General features: G+C 42.4%; 1 protein-coding gene across 2 annotated transcripts in view; it reads left to right on the plus strand.

Annotated features, from left to right (window-relative positions):
- The window catches only part of hectd2 (HECT domain containing 2), a 38,705-nt gene extending 20,880 nt beyond the window's left edge, over positions 1-17,825 (plus strand). For both annotated transcript variants that reach the window (XM_028423530.1, XM_028423531.1), the window contains exons 14-22: positions 1,596-1,684; positions 4,846-4,910; positions 4,981-5,074; positions 6,217-6,291; positions 7,780-7,867; positions 8,642-8,748; positions 12,676-12,791; positions 13,485-13,628; positions 15,844-17,825. In XM_028423530.1, coding sequence (XP_028279331.1) covers positions 1,596-1,684; positions 4,846-4,910; positions 4,981-5,074; positions 6,217-6,291; positions 7,780-7,867; positions 8,642-8,748; positions 12,676-12,791; positions 13,485-13,628; positions 15,844-15,964 — 899 coding nt within the window. In that variant the 3' untranslated portion in view covers positions 15,965-17,825. The remainder of the gene's footprint in view (positions 1-1,595; positions 1,685-4,845; positions 4,911-4,980; positions 5,075-6,216; positions 6,292-7,779; positions 7,868-8,641; positions 8,749-12,675; positions 12,792-13,484; positions 13,629-15,843) is intronic.
- The last annotated feature ends 301 nt before the right edge of the window (positions 17,826-18,126 follow it).

Here is an 18,126-nt window from a genome sequence, read left to right on the forward strand (position 1 = left end):
CACTAGCGGCTTGTTCCTAGCACTGCAGCTTGGAGCATAATGTGTTTTTTTTCTGATGTTTTTTTCCCTTAAAGCTTTTGTTGTAGAGGTCCAACCCATATGCAAAGAGGACATTAACACAAGAGAAAAATAAAGTTTCAAATCCAGATGATCTAGACTAACAATCCAAAAAATACTGCCAGGGTCCAAACCTTCATTCAGTTTGGAAAGTTTGTGGTCTAAGGTAAAAGCTACGGTTGTCACCAGTTCCTGCAGATCTGAGTTTACAGCTATGGGCTAAAGGAACATCTAGTACCTGCAAAGTTTCCACAAATAAGCACGACTGTAATAGGTCAGCTAAGAGTATTCACATCCTCCTAAATATACTAGTGTGGCAACAGTTTTACCAGTTGTACCAGTGGTTTTTACCAGGTGTAAAATGAACATGTGTTAAGACAGAAATGGCAGAAAGTCACACTGTACGTACACACTGTGACACTTTCTGTCAGCACGACATCATATCATAATATTGTGCATCCCAATACTTTTCTTTTAGTTTATTGCAAAAGGGCAATAATATTAGACAATAATTTAATTGACACTCATAGTACGACACACAAAATACACACACATTCCCAGGATGCATCAGGAGACGTCATCAGTGATGTTCGTGAGGTCTTTGGGTCTTTTGAGACTTTCAACATCCTCACTCAGTTGACCCAGTGTTTGTGAGGCCCTGGCTTATGTTCCAGCAGCACTGACCCATGGCTCAGACCTCTTGAGCCACATCTATCTGGTGGTTCCTTCCACTGGCACCATGATGGATTTGATGACCTTCTTCTTAGCAGCCCCAGTGACACATTAGTAAACCCTGCACAGTGACCATCCAGCGGTGCCCGTATGTTCCATTCAGCCAGGTACTGGGCCTGCTTTCATCCATTCACCTCTCCAATGCGACCTTCCCAGGTCACTGTGAGCTCTATCAGGTGTGATGTTAGCACTATGTTTGGTCTCATTAATGTTGTCTTAACTTGATCTGAGTTAATCTGCGCTGCGACGGACCTGCATCCTGTTAGCCATGGCTTTGGAGATGGCCTCAGCTGATTGTTACCATAAGGTGACGAAGACCACTGAGGAAATGCTTCCACTTCTATTTTAATGTGTAACCTCACCTGTAACCTCTGGCAAAAGAATTTCCTCCAGGAATAATAAAGTCTTATCTTTTCACTGTTGGTGGAAAAACAGCTTAAGAGAATTTTCCATAAAATAAGTAAACGTGGGGCAGGACTCAAACAGCAAATACAACTCAAGATCTGGACACTGGGAGTCAGGCATGGGAAATGCTGGAGAGTAGAGCACACAAGCATATCGGTAACATTCTGCCAAGAGGACAATAGGTCAGGAAAGCCTAAATGTATACACTGGCCAAACAGGTTAAGGTAACAGGCAAACACCTGTGCACAGGTGTTTGCCTGTGAAGATATGTATCAAAGAAAACCAGGAAGTGCATTCATTACTTCGTTATTCTCTACTTGCTCTTTCATTTTCACTTCTGCCTTTTAATTGATCAATAGTTTATTGACTTATTTGATCCTAATTCTGATGCTGTTTTCCAGGAATGTTCACCTACATCAAGGACTCACGCTGCCATTGGTTCAGCAGTTGGAAGTGTGACAACTATTCAGAGTTCCAGTTGGTTGGGACTGTATCCTTTCATTTATGACATCACATTATTTATTGTTTATTGCATGTGAAGGAGTATTTCAGATTATATGTGTGATAAAAGCTGTCTCTGACTTGCACAGGTCTTTTGAGCACATGGCTAAGGTTTAAAACAGTGTGTCAGCGTGCACATTTGTATTTTAGTTCTGCATACATTTAGGAATGATGTCATTGCTGCAAGGAGTTTGTTACAGAAGTCAAAGGATGGGATGGACAGAAAGTTTCCATGAAACAGCCAGTTGCAGGGCTACATGTTTCCACACATTCCTTATTCTAGAGGAGAAAGAAAAAAAACAGTTAAGCATGTTGCCTTCTGTAAAAGGCCTGATTATTCAGCTGGTCAGCTCCTGAGAAACTAGTAGGTAGTGACAGAGACATGGGAAGGGAGGGACATAAAGCACTTCAGAGGATGCAGCCCCTGAAGTGTGGCCCAGCCTTAAACAATGATTTTATGTTTTATGGGGAAAAAGGTTAAGCTGTGTTTATGTAACTCTGTGGACAGGAGTGTATTCATCAGCTCTGACCTTGAACAGCTGCACATTTTTTCCTCCTCCTGCAGCTTGTTCAAGCAGGAAATGGGCCTATTTTGTCCAACACTTAAATAACTACACCATGTGTACCCACTTTTATTAGGAAGTTGTAACGCACCGTAATAAGACGTGGTATTTGAATGCACAGAAATCAAACATGTTGATGTGCTGCAGTCCATTTGCCTAATTTGTTGCCCTTAATTTGAAACATTTTGAAATTGAGTGGACATTCCTTCACCTCGGTTAGCCCCACCCAAAATGAGTCTGCATCAGTCCAATGGCATTTCATGCATGTACAGCTTCAAGAGCGTTGATGTGACTGATGTTATGATGATTTATTATTCTAATCTAAGAGTCCAGTATTGAGTAGAACCCCCCCTCTGTGTGTGTGTGCGCGCTCACACATGTACTTCAGGCTTAGTTAATAGCCAGCTGGGAACTGTCAAAAGCTTATATAACCTAATAGCTGCCTGTTCTTCGCCAGGTTATTGTGTGTGTGTGTGTGTGTGCGCCTATAGCAGTGATTGTGGACATAAATCTTTTTACGCCACATTGTAGGGAATCAACTTTCAATGTGGAATAATACTTTATTTTTAGGATGAGCGCTTTGGAACTAAGGTTAGATTTAGGGGTGTGTGTGTGAGTGTGTGTACAACTATCGTAGAACCAGTTTGAGTGTTAGAGCACTGAAGTGAGGACATTTTGATAACTGTATAGGGTTGTGTGTGTGTTCAGTTTAGGGTTGTGACTGTGTGTGCTAGCGCCTGGGTGTTCCATGCATGTTCCACATGTGTGCTTGTGCAGAGAACTAATTTATCAATCTCCCTTGTTCCTGTTTAGTTGTCATGGCAGCGCTGCTTTACTATGGAGATGAGGCAGTGGAGAGAGTAGGGTGGGGGTGGAGGGGCAACAGAGAAATGAAAAGCAGAAGAAGAGAAGGTGAGCAGATGTAAACAACGCAGAAAAATGAAAAGAATCTAAAGGTACATTTTAAAGAATATGAGAACATTTGAATTGAAGACAGCAGTGGCATTAATTCAGTCTAACAATGTAAGTGTTTGGGGTGCTGGTGGGTGGCACCCCCCAGACACCAACTAACTCAATACAATTAAACAGCTTTCATGAACAAGAAAATGATACATCTGTAAAGACCAAGACTGCAACAGGTTGTAAACATGTTCATTTCTATGGAAAGGTCATCATCATAACTGAATCCTGATTGATAAAGCTGTCTGCATATATTATCAGTCGATATTGGTATTACAGAGTTCAGTGTGTGACATTATGCAGAAAAAATCCTTCATCGTTTGAAATGCTTGAACTCCACAGTTTACAATAACATGCAGCAGTGTATGCATCACATCTGAGCAAATGGTGGCACAGTGAGTCGCTGCACAGGTTTTGGACATAAACACATTATTACATTAACTTTGTCAGTATACTGTAGGCATGTTATAGTTGCCCTTTACCTTTTAATGAAAGTCTATGTGGCCCCTTGCAAACAAACATTTGCCCACCCCTGATCTAGACGGTCATTGCCATCTCGTACACACTCCAAAGTATAAAGAACAGGCTTGTGCTGAGAGGATCTAGGGTTTTTGTGAAGGACCACACGGACAGGATTATGTGACAATGACTGTCACATACAGTGCTGATTTTAATTGTTAAAGGTATTTGGTCTGTACTGCATGGATGATTAATGTGGTTTTTGTGGCTCATCCTGCTGTTTTACCAACGAAGAGAGTTTAAGAACTAGTCTGGCAAAGAGAAGGAAGTTGGCAGAAAAACAGGGATAATGTGAAACAGAGCGGGCAGCAGAGAGAGAGAGAGGGAGGGAGAGAGAGAGGGAGAGAGAGGGAGAGAGAGAGAGAGAGGGAGGGAGAGAAAGAGGGAGAGAGAGAGGGAGGGAGAGAGAGAGGGAGAGAGAGAGAGAGAGGGAGGGAGAGAAAGAGGGAGAGAGAGGGAGAGAGAGAGACAGAGGGAGAGAGAGAGGGAGAGAGGGAGGGAGAGTGAGAGGGAGAGTGAGAGGGAGAGAGAGAGAGAGAGAGAGAGAGGGAGGGAGGCTTTATTCATGCCTGTCCCATAAAGTCCAGATATATGAACACGGCCCTTTAACTTTTGGGCCACCCTTTGATTTCTGTGTGTGTGTGTGAGACCTTTAGGGCCCTACTGGTTGTGGTAATAGGACAGTTGTGTATTTTTCATGTTGGTGCTAGTGTGTATGTGTGTATCGAAGTGGGTGTATTTATTTGACTGTGTGTCACCTACCTGTAATCAGGGGGTCATAGACACACAGACACACCCACACACACAATTACAGCACATGTGCTCACCACATGTGGCAGCTGGGAAAACACTGTGTGTTGTTTGTGCCGCTGCATCAACATAAAAACAAAGTGATGCGAGTTTAGATCCAACAAGATCTTCCACTGTATTCTCTCTTATCTCATGACATTCTCATCAGCACCAGTATCAGTAGTGACTCATTATTAATGTATAGTTTTCCTGTGCTGAAAGGGAAGCACATTCAGCAGCTAGGAGGACGGTGGCTCCTCTGCAAATACAAGAAGCATCTAAGTTGTTGTGTTTTCTCCTTAACGTGATGTATCATCAGCTGATGGGCTTAGCAGTGTACAACAGCATCGCTCTGGACATCCATTTCCCTCTTTACTGTTACAGGTAGGCTGTTGAGGACGCATCACTCCTCTGTGAATGTAAAACATAATGTTATTGTTTTTTGTCCTTACAGGAAGCTCCTCACTCCACCCACTGTACCATGTGACCAAAATGCCCTTGTTGGCATGGCAACCGCCACCCTGGACGACCTGCAGCAGATCATGCCGGTAAGTGTTTCAGGCTGGATTTTACGCCTGACCCTCTGTTTTATTATGCTTGTAGTTCTGTTTTTTGACACTAGAGAGCGCCATAGGCAAACTTCTTGTGACTTCTGGTCACCTTCAGCTTCTGTGCTCCTCTTTCAGGGATCTAAATATAACCTCATGTGCTGTTATCAGACTGAAGTGAAGTCTATATACTCAGTCTTGTTCTACATTCTTTTCTGTGAGAGCTGTTTCTCTGCAGAGTGTATTTGTTGTTGGTTTGGTAGACTTCACATATAAATGCTACTGATGCATGGCTGGTTGCAAACTTCTGTTTTAGTTGCTAATTGTTTCCAGATGTAAAGCTAATCCAGCTAACCTCCCCTTAGTCTACCTCCCTCTCTCACCTCTCTTTACAAATCCAGCAATATATACACATACATACGATTCCTGACAGATGTGCAGTCTCCCTGCACTGAAATTACAGTGCAGTAAAATCATTCATTCTTTGTGTGACCAGGAAATCGATTGACAACTATAGGCATTAGTGTCAAAAGACACAGGGAGTGTGTGTGTGTGTGTCCTTATTCATAAAAGAAGCCACAACGAGCAACACATGTCACAGAAAGATCTTGAAATCTCTTCAGACGACCGACAGTTACCCGATACACATGCCACTTCACATCCTTTCTCACCACGAAGGTCAAAAACTCTACTCTGCACACACACACTCACACACACACACACACACACACACACACACAAACACACACACACACACACACTCACACACACACAGGGGGTGCTATAACTGGCCTTGTGGTTGCGTAACAGGACATCAAATCTGAGGCAGGCAGCTTGTGTTCACACCATACCCACAGTGACTCCACAGGAGTTTATTCAACCTTCATTCAGAAATCTGATACGGCCATTTTGTATCAGAATTCATAATTTCATGATGTAACGGCAGATTTCTACATCAGATCTGTGACATTACTTAGAGTCCAGACCTGAGGAGATGCCACAGTGACGCTCTGTCATCTGAATGTTAAACAGCAGCTATTAGAATAATGTATACCAGACCTGATGTTTGCATGTTTGAGTTTTTCCAACCATGCATGAACAACTGTAGTAATATTTCTAATAATAATTAATAAATTGTGCAGGAGCTGGCTCACGGTTTGGGAGAGCTTCTGAGCTATGAGGGAAACGTGGAGGAGGACTTCTACCTCACCTTCCAGGTACAAACTGTAAATGATGTCTTTTTTTTATCTGACAAATGTTATGATGTGACCACACGTAAAGCTCCTCATGCAACTATAGTGAGAAGTGTGACACAGTCACGCTCCACGGAGGCTGTGATTAGTGAATAAAGTGTGTGGCGGTGCTGGCAGACAGCTGTGACTGCTGCCACTGCTGTGTAAAAGTTAATTTTGGATCAGTGAGTGGATCTGTCCCACTGATGTCATCGAGTAGATTAATCAAATGTCAAACACAAGCATACAAATGAACATTCCATACTGTTTTGGGTGTAGCTCCTTGGATTCAAACAGGATTATAATGCAGCTTTTGAGGCATGTTTTCATCATTTTTATCTAAACTAAAGCTTAAAAACCAAAAGAAGTTTATTTTAACTTTGTGGGAAACCTTCCCACAGAACCTCTTAGCATCCTGCTTAGATAGTGTATCTTTATTTATTATCAGCTACACAGGAATTTTGCACTTGACCTAGAAAACACATCTTCCTGGATGATAATCTGTATGTGCAAATTATTATAAATGCATGACTGTATGAAGCGTTACCAGTATGTTCCGAGACAGGCTCTTGCAGTGTAGGTTTAAATATGAAGCTGGAGCATATGTGGGCAAAGGAAGCTTATGTAAAGCTGAGAGGAGTTATTTTAACCCACCCTGAGCTGAGCTATAGGCAACTCACAGTCACACCACTTTGGTACAGATGAACCCACTGACCTGCTGTACACCAGCTCTCTCTGCCTGGCTCTTACCAGGTGTGTGGTATTTTTATGTTTCTACACTAGTGTTACTTTATTTATAACCCTCGGTTACTTCTAAATGGTCAGTATTGTCTGACGAAGCTGGAGTTTATATATGTTTTTCTTCCTGCTTCCTGGATTGGTGTCCTCATATGAAGTTGTCAGACAAGTCCCTGTTATCTTTTTTATCACATGATTACTGTCACAAAAATCATTTTCAGACTGGTGAGGTTGTGCTGAGTTGAGGTGTTGCCATGGTGGAGGAGAAAACCACAACCTACACCTAGTTTTGCTGCTGGGCTGCTTTTTTGTTGTTTTATTTTCATGATTTCTTCCACCTTGAGCTCCCTGATAAAACCTCTCACAGCAGTTCTTGAAGCTCTTTGATAGACTTGTAGATCTTCTCCTGCTGTCCACAATAACAATACTTTTTCTCAACTCTAAACTTATTTCTTTCACTTGTAAACAAAGAGGACAGTTCGTTAGGGGAGTAATAATATTGGTCCTGGTAGATTTTGTTCTGTTACTCTGTCAAGTAAAAGTACTTGAGTCTTTTCAAGGGGAATATTATGGTTAAAAATGTTGGGTTAAAAATTGCTCGCTCTTTTAAACAGAACATGGGAAATACTGGAAAAGAATGACATTTTCTTATGAGCAGCTAATCATTTCCTAAGAAATGCTGCTTCTGGATGACATCACAGATATGTATGAGACGGTGCATTCTGTGTGCTGCAGGTGTTCCAGGAGGAGATGGGCGTGGTCAAATCCTACAACCTGAAGCCTGGAGGAGACAAGATCCCCGTCACCAAGCAAAACAGGAAGGGTGAGTCAACCCGAGAATCACAGCTTCATAGTTCAGCAGTCAGTCACTGCTCATAGGCTATACACACCCTCCAGTCATCTCCTACGGAGTGGTCTGCTGGGGCAGCAGCACCTCGATAGCAGACAGGAAGAGACTGAATAGTCTAATGAAGAAAGCCAGCTCTGTCCTGGGAGCCCACTTGATCCTGTGGAGGAGGTGGGAGATCGGAGGATGCTGGCAAAACGATACCCCCCCACCTCTCACCCCATGCACGGCACTGTCCTTTTAACAGGCTGTATATATATATAGTTAACTATATGCTACCTCCTGTGCAATAACTTGGCTGTTTTAGTGCAATCATTTCCTAATTGTTGCCATAGTGACACATACATTGCTGCAAATCATCTTTCTTTGGATTGGCAGAATGGAAACAGTTAGTGTTTATCAGCACACACCCCACCGCAGTGTAAATAGAACCAGTGTATAGTCTGCTTTAACAATCCGAAGTCCATTTGAACACCTACTGCTCCTCCTGGGCTCTTCAACTTAATGAGAGCAATGCCACAGAATCCTGGCTCGGCTCGAAAGCTTCTTTGTTCCTTTTAAGTGGATAAAGTCCAGCTGAGAGCGTCAGTGTTGTTTCTCTTATTAAACCACATTTTCCATCCTGCAGCTCTTGTTCAGGCCTACATCTCTCTAACCAATCTGTGTGCGTGTTGAACAGAGAAGCTAAAACTGGATGGTTAAACGTTTGTAATGGAATAATGAATATCACACTCTTTTCTCTTTCCACAGAGTATGTCCAGCTCTATGTCGACTTCCTGCTGAATAAATCCATTTATAAACAGTTTGCTGCGTTCTACCACGGCTTCCACAGTGTGTGTGCCTCTGATGCACTCATGGTAAGTGCTCTGTGTGTGTGTGCGCATGTTTGCTGGTGCAATCGGTGCCACAAATATAACTGTACATGTCTGGCATGAAGTAGACCTTTCAAATAAGCTCTCCATCCATCCTTCCATTGTCTCTGCTTAACTGGGGTGGGGTTACAGGGCTGAAGCCTAGACCTCCCTTTCCTCTGGCCCCTCCTCCAGCTCCACCAGTGTTCACAGGGTAGCTGATTTAATCTCTCCAGTGAAACCCTGGGGCCTCCTCCTGGTTGGACATGCCCATAACACTACACCCGGAAGGTGCCCATGGGCCATCCTAGCCAGATGTCCATACCACCTCAACTGTCACTGCTTCTCTCAACATGGAAGAGCAAGGATGACTAAGCTCCTCACTCTATCACTAATGGCCTCTACACACTGTGCGATCTTTAGCAATCTTTTAAGACCATTGCATGACACACTATGCGACGTGGATCTAATAAACTTTGGTACAACCTCAAGTTTGATGCATGCAGATTGTACGATGACCATTTATTGATTATTATTGCAGGCGATTAGGTTACGTCAACATGCAAGGAGGACGAGGATATTGACGTGGGGTGACAGGTCCTAGCAGCTGTCACACTGTAAGGCAGTCATCCTAAATTTCTGACATGGCTAGAATTTTATCTCAGGTTATCATTGGTCACAAGACGCTGACAACGGCCATCGTTGAACCCCTAGACCTTGCGGGGCTGAGGAGTGTGATTGCCCTGTCTCTGACCCTCTGGTCACCATACCCTTCCAATCCACAGGCACTGCCCCTAGTGTCCAAGCAATGTGGAAGAGATGTGTCAGCCCAGACAGCCCTTCAATATTAAACATTTGAGGAACCCAGGGTGGACCTCATCCACTTCTTGGACCCCTGCCATGGAGCTTTTTGACTTTTAACTCGGTGACTTTAGCCTGAGGCCCAGCCTTGGAACCAGGCTGGTGGAGCGCTGGAGGAGAGCATGCCCGAGGCCCAGGCAAGGGGAAATTCCAACAAGACCCCAATGGATGTTTATCCATTGAATCACTGATTAAACCCATTATCTAGGGCAAATTTGCATTGGGAGGCCCTACAAGGGCTATTGCCCCCAACAACATAGCTTCCAGTTTCCTTCAGGCATGCAAACTCCTCCACCACAACACGGTGGCAATTTGTTAAACAAGCTATTTTAGCTCAACAAATGTATGTTTGTTGAGCATTTATGTAAGAATTGAACATTTTTCCTAAAAATGGAGCTCAGGCAGTAAATTCTGTTTGTGTTCCTCCTTAGTCAAATGTTAACTCTCCACTGATGAGGAGGAAGAGCCAGACAGCTGGGGGATGCATCAGGAAAAAACACAATGGGTGTCTATCCAATTTTAGATTTAGTTTTAGGTGTCAAATACTTTTTAGGAACATATGTTTATTTAAAACATGAACATAATTTGATTACCAGCTATCGTTTAATTACACATATCAACGCAAAAAATTGTGTCAGTCTTTGTACAGTGCTAAAAAAAAACCTCTTACATTTCTGAAATGTTCCTCCGACCATGTGTTGTTGTATTGCAATAGACACTTTCAAACTATTGTTTGGTCATTTGCCACCTTTGACCTTGTGGTTCCTGACCAGAACACAGTATGGACCTGAGGTCAGGAGTAACACTGCCAAGTTCATGTACACAACTATGTGTTTCTTTTGAAGAGTCTTATGTCTGGTCTGCTTTATAGCAAAGTGAGACTGAAGATAAAATGCACGGGCAGTTTCTCTGCAGTTTTATCAGCTGAGAGCCTGACTCTGCGTCAGAGAAAGGACGGATCAATCTAACTGTGAAGGCTGAAATAGCAGGTCTCTGCTTTACTGATTTACCGATGACAGGCCCTTGCACTCCTTGCAGTCTGCAGGACTTGCAGCGCCGCATCCCCTATCGTCCCATGGCCTCCTTCCCCCTGGTACTGGCATGAGCTGTGGTCTGCAGGCCAGAAGAGTACACCAAAACACACTTGTACAAATTAACAGGTCCTCCAGCCAGTAGGTTGAGCAGTGACTATAGCATATCAGCATATCAGTGCATGCAGAATCAGATGTTCAGCATGACTGTTAAGTTTCATCCACATAGGATGAAGTATGTGGGAGAAACAGCCAAAAAAACATCAATTTCCTGTGCGTTGGCGAAGGGTCAACTTCGTGGTGGTGCCACAGCCAGACCGTATGACAAAGTGCTGCGTTTTTGATGAACTTTTGGTCCCTAACCCCTTAAGGGCAAGTGCACCAATTTTCAGCCATATCAAGCAATTCCCCTAGGAGGAGTTCGCAAAAGAGCGGGGTGAGTAAATTGGAACAGGGCATGTTTTTTTCAAAATGGCGGACTTCCTGTACGTCGTAGAATTTTCGTCCAAGAGGCTTTTTTTCTTGTCACAAGGCGATACATTAGTGTACCGAGTTTCAGGTCTGTAGCACTTGCGCTGAATATTTTCACACTTTAGGGGGCACTACAGAGGCATGAGGCCACACCCGCCAATACCGACAGTCTCAAGTCGCGATTTTTGTCGGGGGACAATTTTGTGGCAAGCTTGGTGAGTGTTTGAGCACGTTCAGGGCCCTAACTATATTTTTTGTTCTAATGAATATACCACAGAATGTTTAATATGGCCATGTTTGGTATCTTTCTTTCAGCACAATTTCACCTATATCATCTGATAATTATTTTTGGGCCCAGAAAATACACAAAAATCATCAAATCAGAATAAAAAAATACACACATTTATTACAGTAAAAACCACAAATATGCTCAATCTTTTGGAACCTAAAAAGTAAACACAGATTGCAAATATGAATGTATTTAAAACTGAAATATAGTAAATCTATATACAAATATTTCCCATAAAAAGATTTTATTTTTAGGCATTTTTTACCTTTTCAGCTGCAACTCTTCAAAACAAACAAATTATTTGCAGAATTATACAGTGAGTTACACCAGAGCTTCGTATTTCCAGAGGTCCAGATAGCTCTTCACAAAGTTCTAAATAGTGTAACATAAGAGGTAAAACTGAGACGTAATCAAACTAAACACAAGAATTTCAAAATATATACAATAGTGTGGTGTGGCTGAGCTTGTTCTAGCCTCCGGTGACCTGTCCTAGGTGTATCCTGCATCTCAATATATAACTATTGACGTAGCGTCCATAATGCCACCCATATATTTCTGAAGAGTTGCTCCGAGCCCCTGGGGGAGGCTCTGACCATAATTATGTGTGTACATTTGGTGTATAACCAGGAAATGATATCACATGTCAATTAGTGTGCACTAAGGATTAAACAGTAGTGATGGTTTTTTTGTTTTTTTACTTTTTAAAAGAACAGATGCATACTTTGTCTTCCTGGGGTCAGAACCTTTGTGTGGCACACACACCTTTACAATGTGTGAGTCTGTCTTAGGTCACGTCCACATTGGCTGATGGTTTTCGGAAGTGGTGAGGCAGGCCTGTGGTTAACATGTGTGGGTGTGTGTGTGGTTTGCTTTGTTGGGTATAAGAGGAGTTTTTTTCTGACATTACACTGTCAGGCAGTGAAATTCTTTCCAGTGAATTGTGTGTAGTTGCATTTTTTGTAGTCAAGAAACTTCCCCTTAACAGCTCTGATGTAACACAGCTTCCTGTTTCCCCCCCACATTTACTGGTGGTGCTTCGCCTGCACTGTTTTTCGAGCAGCGGAAATAATGTTGTGTTTATGTTAAGTTTTGCAAAAAGGCTGACGTGGCTTCATCCAGCTGATCGATGAATTGCTTCATCAGTCTCATTGAGTCAGTCGGTCAAACTCCTGGCCTTTTCTGCATGCATATATATATATATATGATTATGTCACTATGTGTTTGCGTGTGTTTGTGTATATACATGAATTTTATGTGTTATTTATTTATTTATTTTTGCAGCTCCTACGGCCGGAGGAGGTGGAAATGTTGGTGTGTGGGAGTCCAGAGCTGGACATGAGTGCTCTGCAGAAAGCTGCCCAGTATGAAGGATACAGCAAGACGGAGACTACCGTACGGTATGACGGCTCCACTTCCTGTTTACTACAGCTGGTTAATAACCCTGCTATACAGGAAGCCGCTCAGACTGCATTCTAATTGCTCTGACAATGAACCCATTAGCATTTCCTGTTAGTGGGCTCAGCCCGCTTACTATTGTTGTCTTTATACACATTTCCAAGACATAGAGGCTACTTTTATAATTTATTATGAAACAAGGTTTTTTAATTTTTAATTGGGTGAATTTCTCTTTCCCTCACTTTCACACACCACACGGTTCGTTTGTGTTCAGCAGTCAGACAGGATAAAAGGCAACACTTGTTAGGCACATAGTGTAACTCAGCATGGCGCTGACAGCTGACGACTAGCAGCTGCAGGCCTGTTACACAACATCACAGGGTCTGTCTGACTGTCTGTCTCTCTGCTCTGCAGATCAGCACTTTCCATTCTGTAGCATATGTGTATCTATATTTCTATATATATCATATCATGATTGAACACATTTCAGATCAAAATATCAAATTAAGTATTGTCACAGGTTCTCTTTTGCCATAAATAGACTAACACACTGTGTGCCACATGAGAAGAAGGAGACAAGTGAGAAAATATTCTGTAAACCATGAGCTCCAAATGTTTAAGGTTTTATTGTTGAAATTCCACAGGTGTGATTTTCTCTGTATGTCGTGTAAGCTCTACTGTCTGTACTGTAACAGGTGCTTCTGGGACGTGGTGTTGGCCTTCCCTCTGGAGCTGCAAAAGAAGCTTCTCCACTTTGCCACAGGAAGCGATCGCGTTCCCGTCGGAGGAATGGCCGACCTCAACTTTAAAATCTCCAAGATCGACGTTTCGACTGACTGGTAGGTTCTAGAAAAGGACGGGAGACTCTGATGATGATTGATTGATTACATTTCCCACAGCCCACAGGGCCCGTAAGGGGTAATATGCTACATGATCATGTGTCACACATTCAGCAAACCTGACATCTCCTGAACTGAAATCAGAGGCTTTGGTGTGAAGTGACTGCAGGAGATAAGACAGCAGTGAACTATAACAAACTCTGAATGTGGGTCAGGGAATGAACACCTGCTGACTGCTGTCCTTCTATGCACACACAGGGTTTTTCGTTTAGTCTCTGACTGAATACACTCCACATTGGATATACTATATTTCATATTAAGTATGTAGTTAATTCCTCTTTTCATCTGCTTTTTTGAGGGAAAGCCAAGTATTGGACAGCTGTATAGCATCATTGCTAATCGCTAAAGCTCTGTAGCCATTAGAATATGGAAAACTGTTTCAGCCAAATTAAATACAATAAACCAGATCCATATATATTTATGAGGAAAAATACATGAATAGGCCCTTAAAATAAATATAGCAATAAATACATAAATATACATTTTTCTAATGATAATTTACTAAATTAGTACTGATGGGCACCATTGCCAAATTTTGCCAAATTGATGAGTCATAGAATGTCCTACTGTCAAGGTTGTGATATATATCGACTTTTATATAAAGACTAATTAAAAGATGTTTTAGGTCAGAGAATTAGGACTCAAGTGCAGACACAGTTTCAGTTAGTGGTATAAATCCAAATGTAATTTAGTCCTGGGTTCAGCAAAAAGGGGGAAACTGTCTTGGGAGTCCTGATCCAGACAGGGTTCGATATACAATAATCTGTCCAACAAGGCAGCTGTACCGAAAGGGTTAGACAGGCTCTTCAATCAGGAGATGGAAAAAGGTCGAAAATATCATGTTTCAAATCCACCTTCAAAGGTACCAAAAGGGAGTAGGCAGAAAACAGTCATCCAAAAACACATTCACAGTTAAACCCAACCAATCAGTAATATTAATGCTGCACACTCAGAACTAAGACACGCCACAAGCTGGCAAAGGAGTGAGGGGAGACACAGACATTAAATACAGTGGGTACAGATAATATTTAGCCCCCTTTAAATGCTTCTCTGTTATATTGCAGCCATTTGCTAAAATCATTTAGGTTTATTTGTTTCTCATTAATGTCCACACAGCGCCCCACACTGACAGAAAGACACAGAATTGTTGACATTTGTGCAGATGTATTAAAAAAGAAAAAGTGAAATATGACATGGTCCTAAGTATCAGAGCCTTTGCTGTGACTCTCATATATTGAACTCAGGTGCGTCCATTTCTTCTGATCATCCTTCAGATGGTTCTAACCTTCATCTGAGTCCAGCTGTGCTGATGATACTGATTGGACTTGATTAGGAAAGACACACACTGTCTATAAGACCTTACAGCTCACAGTGCATGTTAGAGCACATGAGGACCATGAGGTCAGAGGAACTGCCTGAAGAGCTCAGAGACACAACTGTACAATTTCTGCTGCACTTAAGTTCCTAAGAGCACAGCACTCCATAATCCTTAAATGGAAGATGTTTGGGACGACCAGAACCCTTCCTAGAGCTGGCCGTCCAACCAAACTGAGCTATCAGGGGAGGAGAGCCTTGGTGAGAGAGGTAGAGAAGAAAACAAAGACCACTGTGGCTGAGCTCCAGAGATGCAGTTAGGAGATGGGAGAAAGTTGTAGAAAGTCAACCATCACTGCAGCCCTCCACCAGTTGGGGCCTTATGGCAGTGGCCCGACCGCAGCGCCTCCTCAGTGCAAGACGCATGAAAGCCTGCACAGAGTTAGCTAAAAAACACCTGATGGACTCCAGGATGGTGAGAAGCACGATTCTCTGGTCTGATGAGACCAAGATAGAACTTTTTGGCCTTAATTCTAAGCGGTATGTGTGGAGAAAACCAGGCACTGCTCATCACCTGTCCAATACAGTAAGATTTAACTAGATTAAACAACACAACACAGGATCATGACAAAATGTGCATGTATTATTGCATGAGTTGACCTGGATAGCCTACACCGACCGAAAAAACTGGATACACACGTATGGCTAGCACTGAGTCACCAAAATAACAGCATGAAAGTGAAGTCACCTTAAAACATTGCATTTTGCATATACTAGAAAATAAAATGTCTTTATAGTGTAATTAACCAACATCGCCGTTCTTCTCTTTGTCTTTCTGCAGGTTGCCGATCTCTCACACCTGCTTCAATCAGATCTGTTTGCCTCCATATCGAACCAGGAAGGAGCTCAAACACAAACTTACCATTGCCATCTCAAACGCTGAGGGCTTTGGCCTGGAGTGACCAGTTTACACATAGACACAGAGACTATGTCGAACCACAATGTGTCAACCATAGCTATTATATGGTTATAGCTGCCTTAATCGGCTGAAGTTGGACTCATGTTTAACTCTGCAGAAGATGAGATAAGAGCTTTGCCCTGCAGACTAATGCTTTTATTTGCACATACCATGACTTTCAAACAACCCAGACTGAAGAGGTTCTCAGTGTATGCAGGCAGTGTTGTGCAAAAAAGGATTCAGTTCTTATTTAAGGACATGCCTTTCTGATTCTAAAATCATCCTGCAGCCAACTGTACCAGGTGGCAATCTCCAAGACCAGAATCTGAAGCCCAAAAATAATGGCTCCAAAAATAAGTCAATCCCCACAGACTCCCATGTCAAAATGTCCAAATATGTAGCAGCAATAAACCCACTTGTGACAGCCCAGAAGCATCTTATACTGTCTATGGTTCACCTTGCTGTGAGACACCCACCTGCCGCCCCACAAATGAATTTCATTATTATTAAATGAATAAATAAAAACATCAATCTTTGCACAGCACTGTCTACAAACAATCCGTCAGCCTTTACAGATATCACACATATCTGTCTATTTCTGGTCCCACCGAGGACAGTTAATCTCTCTATCACCACCTTAGTCATTAAAGGTTTGCTCAGGTAATTATTATAATCATTGTTGTAATCCAATGACTTTTTGCCCATTACATGTGAGACTCTTTTTGGTCTCCAGTAAGCAGAAAATGCAAGGGTTAATGTTAACATTATTTAAGTTTAAGGCCAGTGTAAGAATTTGGAGGATGTGAGTCCCCCTTAGTGTCCCCACTGGAGTGACTTTTGTTATGAAGTCTCTCTGGTTTTGCTTTGTTTGCAGCACATTGTCAGGATATAAAGCTTTGCTGGGAAAAGAATGCTCTGTGTGTCTTGAGACTAGTTTTAATGTGTTTTTGACATTGCTGCCTGTTTAGTTGAACAAAGGCAGCAGCAGCAGAAATGATTTGGTTTTATTTTGACCGCTGTTTACTGATGGTTCAGTGTTTCTTATGTGTTGTTTCAGTGTATCACGGCTGCCTTCAGGCTTAAGGGATAACAGGCAGCCCGCAGATAGGCGTTGGTAGATGTTGACAGTTGAGAATGAGTGACAAAGAATGCAGGATGGGCATCCTGTTCTGTTACTAAAGTCACATTTGAGTATTTAGATGTTTGTGGCTTAAACGTTATTGCTTGAGGTAAGTACCTTTCTAGCTTTGTTATTGGACCAACTCACAGTACATCCTCATGAAGTCCAAAACAACCAGCCCTTCCTCTCAACGCAAATAGAACATGAGGTTTTTTTAGTTGTTCAAAATAGAACCTGTGCGTATTTCTTTGGCCGTTCGTTCTTTGTTTGATGTTATGAATTTGCCGTTTGTTTTGAGACAAACTCTGACCTTTAGCTAAGCCCTTACCCTGGTATTAATGCCTAACTCCAACAATATGTAACAGCCTGAATCCGGGACTACTGGGTGAAGGTCCACCACGCTGCCTGTACCCCTGCTCTTGCCTGACCTACCTCCTTCCACTAGCGCAGATATCAGATACATGCGGCCGTATTATTCCCACGATCATATGTTAAATTAGCGTGAACTTAACAACTTAACATTTGTCTGGGGGATGCATTATCAACCAAATGTTTTCTTTGTTTTGTTTTTTCCATGAGGAGTTGAATGAATAAAGTTCTGCTTTGAAGCTCTGCTCACTGCCCCTCCTGGTTAGAAGATCAGATTTCATGAGCTCATGAAAGTTTGCTTAGTTAGTTGCCTAGTTTTATTTTGCCTTGTGTTTGTTCATCTGATTTTCTGAGTTTTATATTATGACCCAACCAGCCAAGTGTTCTTCCCTTACTCTGTTAGGGTACAGTTTAGAATGATCCTCAGCTGCACAAATGTGTCATCAAGTTGCTTCTTCACAGGGCCTTTAAATATGCATTGGGTCATGACCTGCTGCCATCTGTTACAGTGGTCAATACGGCTTCCAAACCACTGCTGGGTCCTCCTCGCTGATTCTGCACTGTGTGCTGTGAGGTTGTAAGGTTTCCATGGCGAAACGTCTGAAATCCGAAAGACAAACTGAAGTTACCAGGCAACGGTCGAGCAGCTCGTATGGATGCAGCAAATTTACATCAGT

The sequence above is a fragment of the Parambassis ranga genome, chromosome 15 (genome assembly GCF_900634625.1).
Source record: "Parambassis ranga chromosome 15, fParRan2.1, whole genome shotgun sequence".
In the NCBI taxonomy this organism is placed as follows: domain Eukaryota; kingdom Metazoa; phylum Chordata; class Actinopteri; family Ambassidae; genus Parambassis; species Parambassis ranga.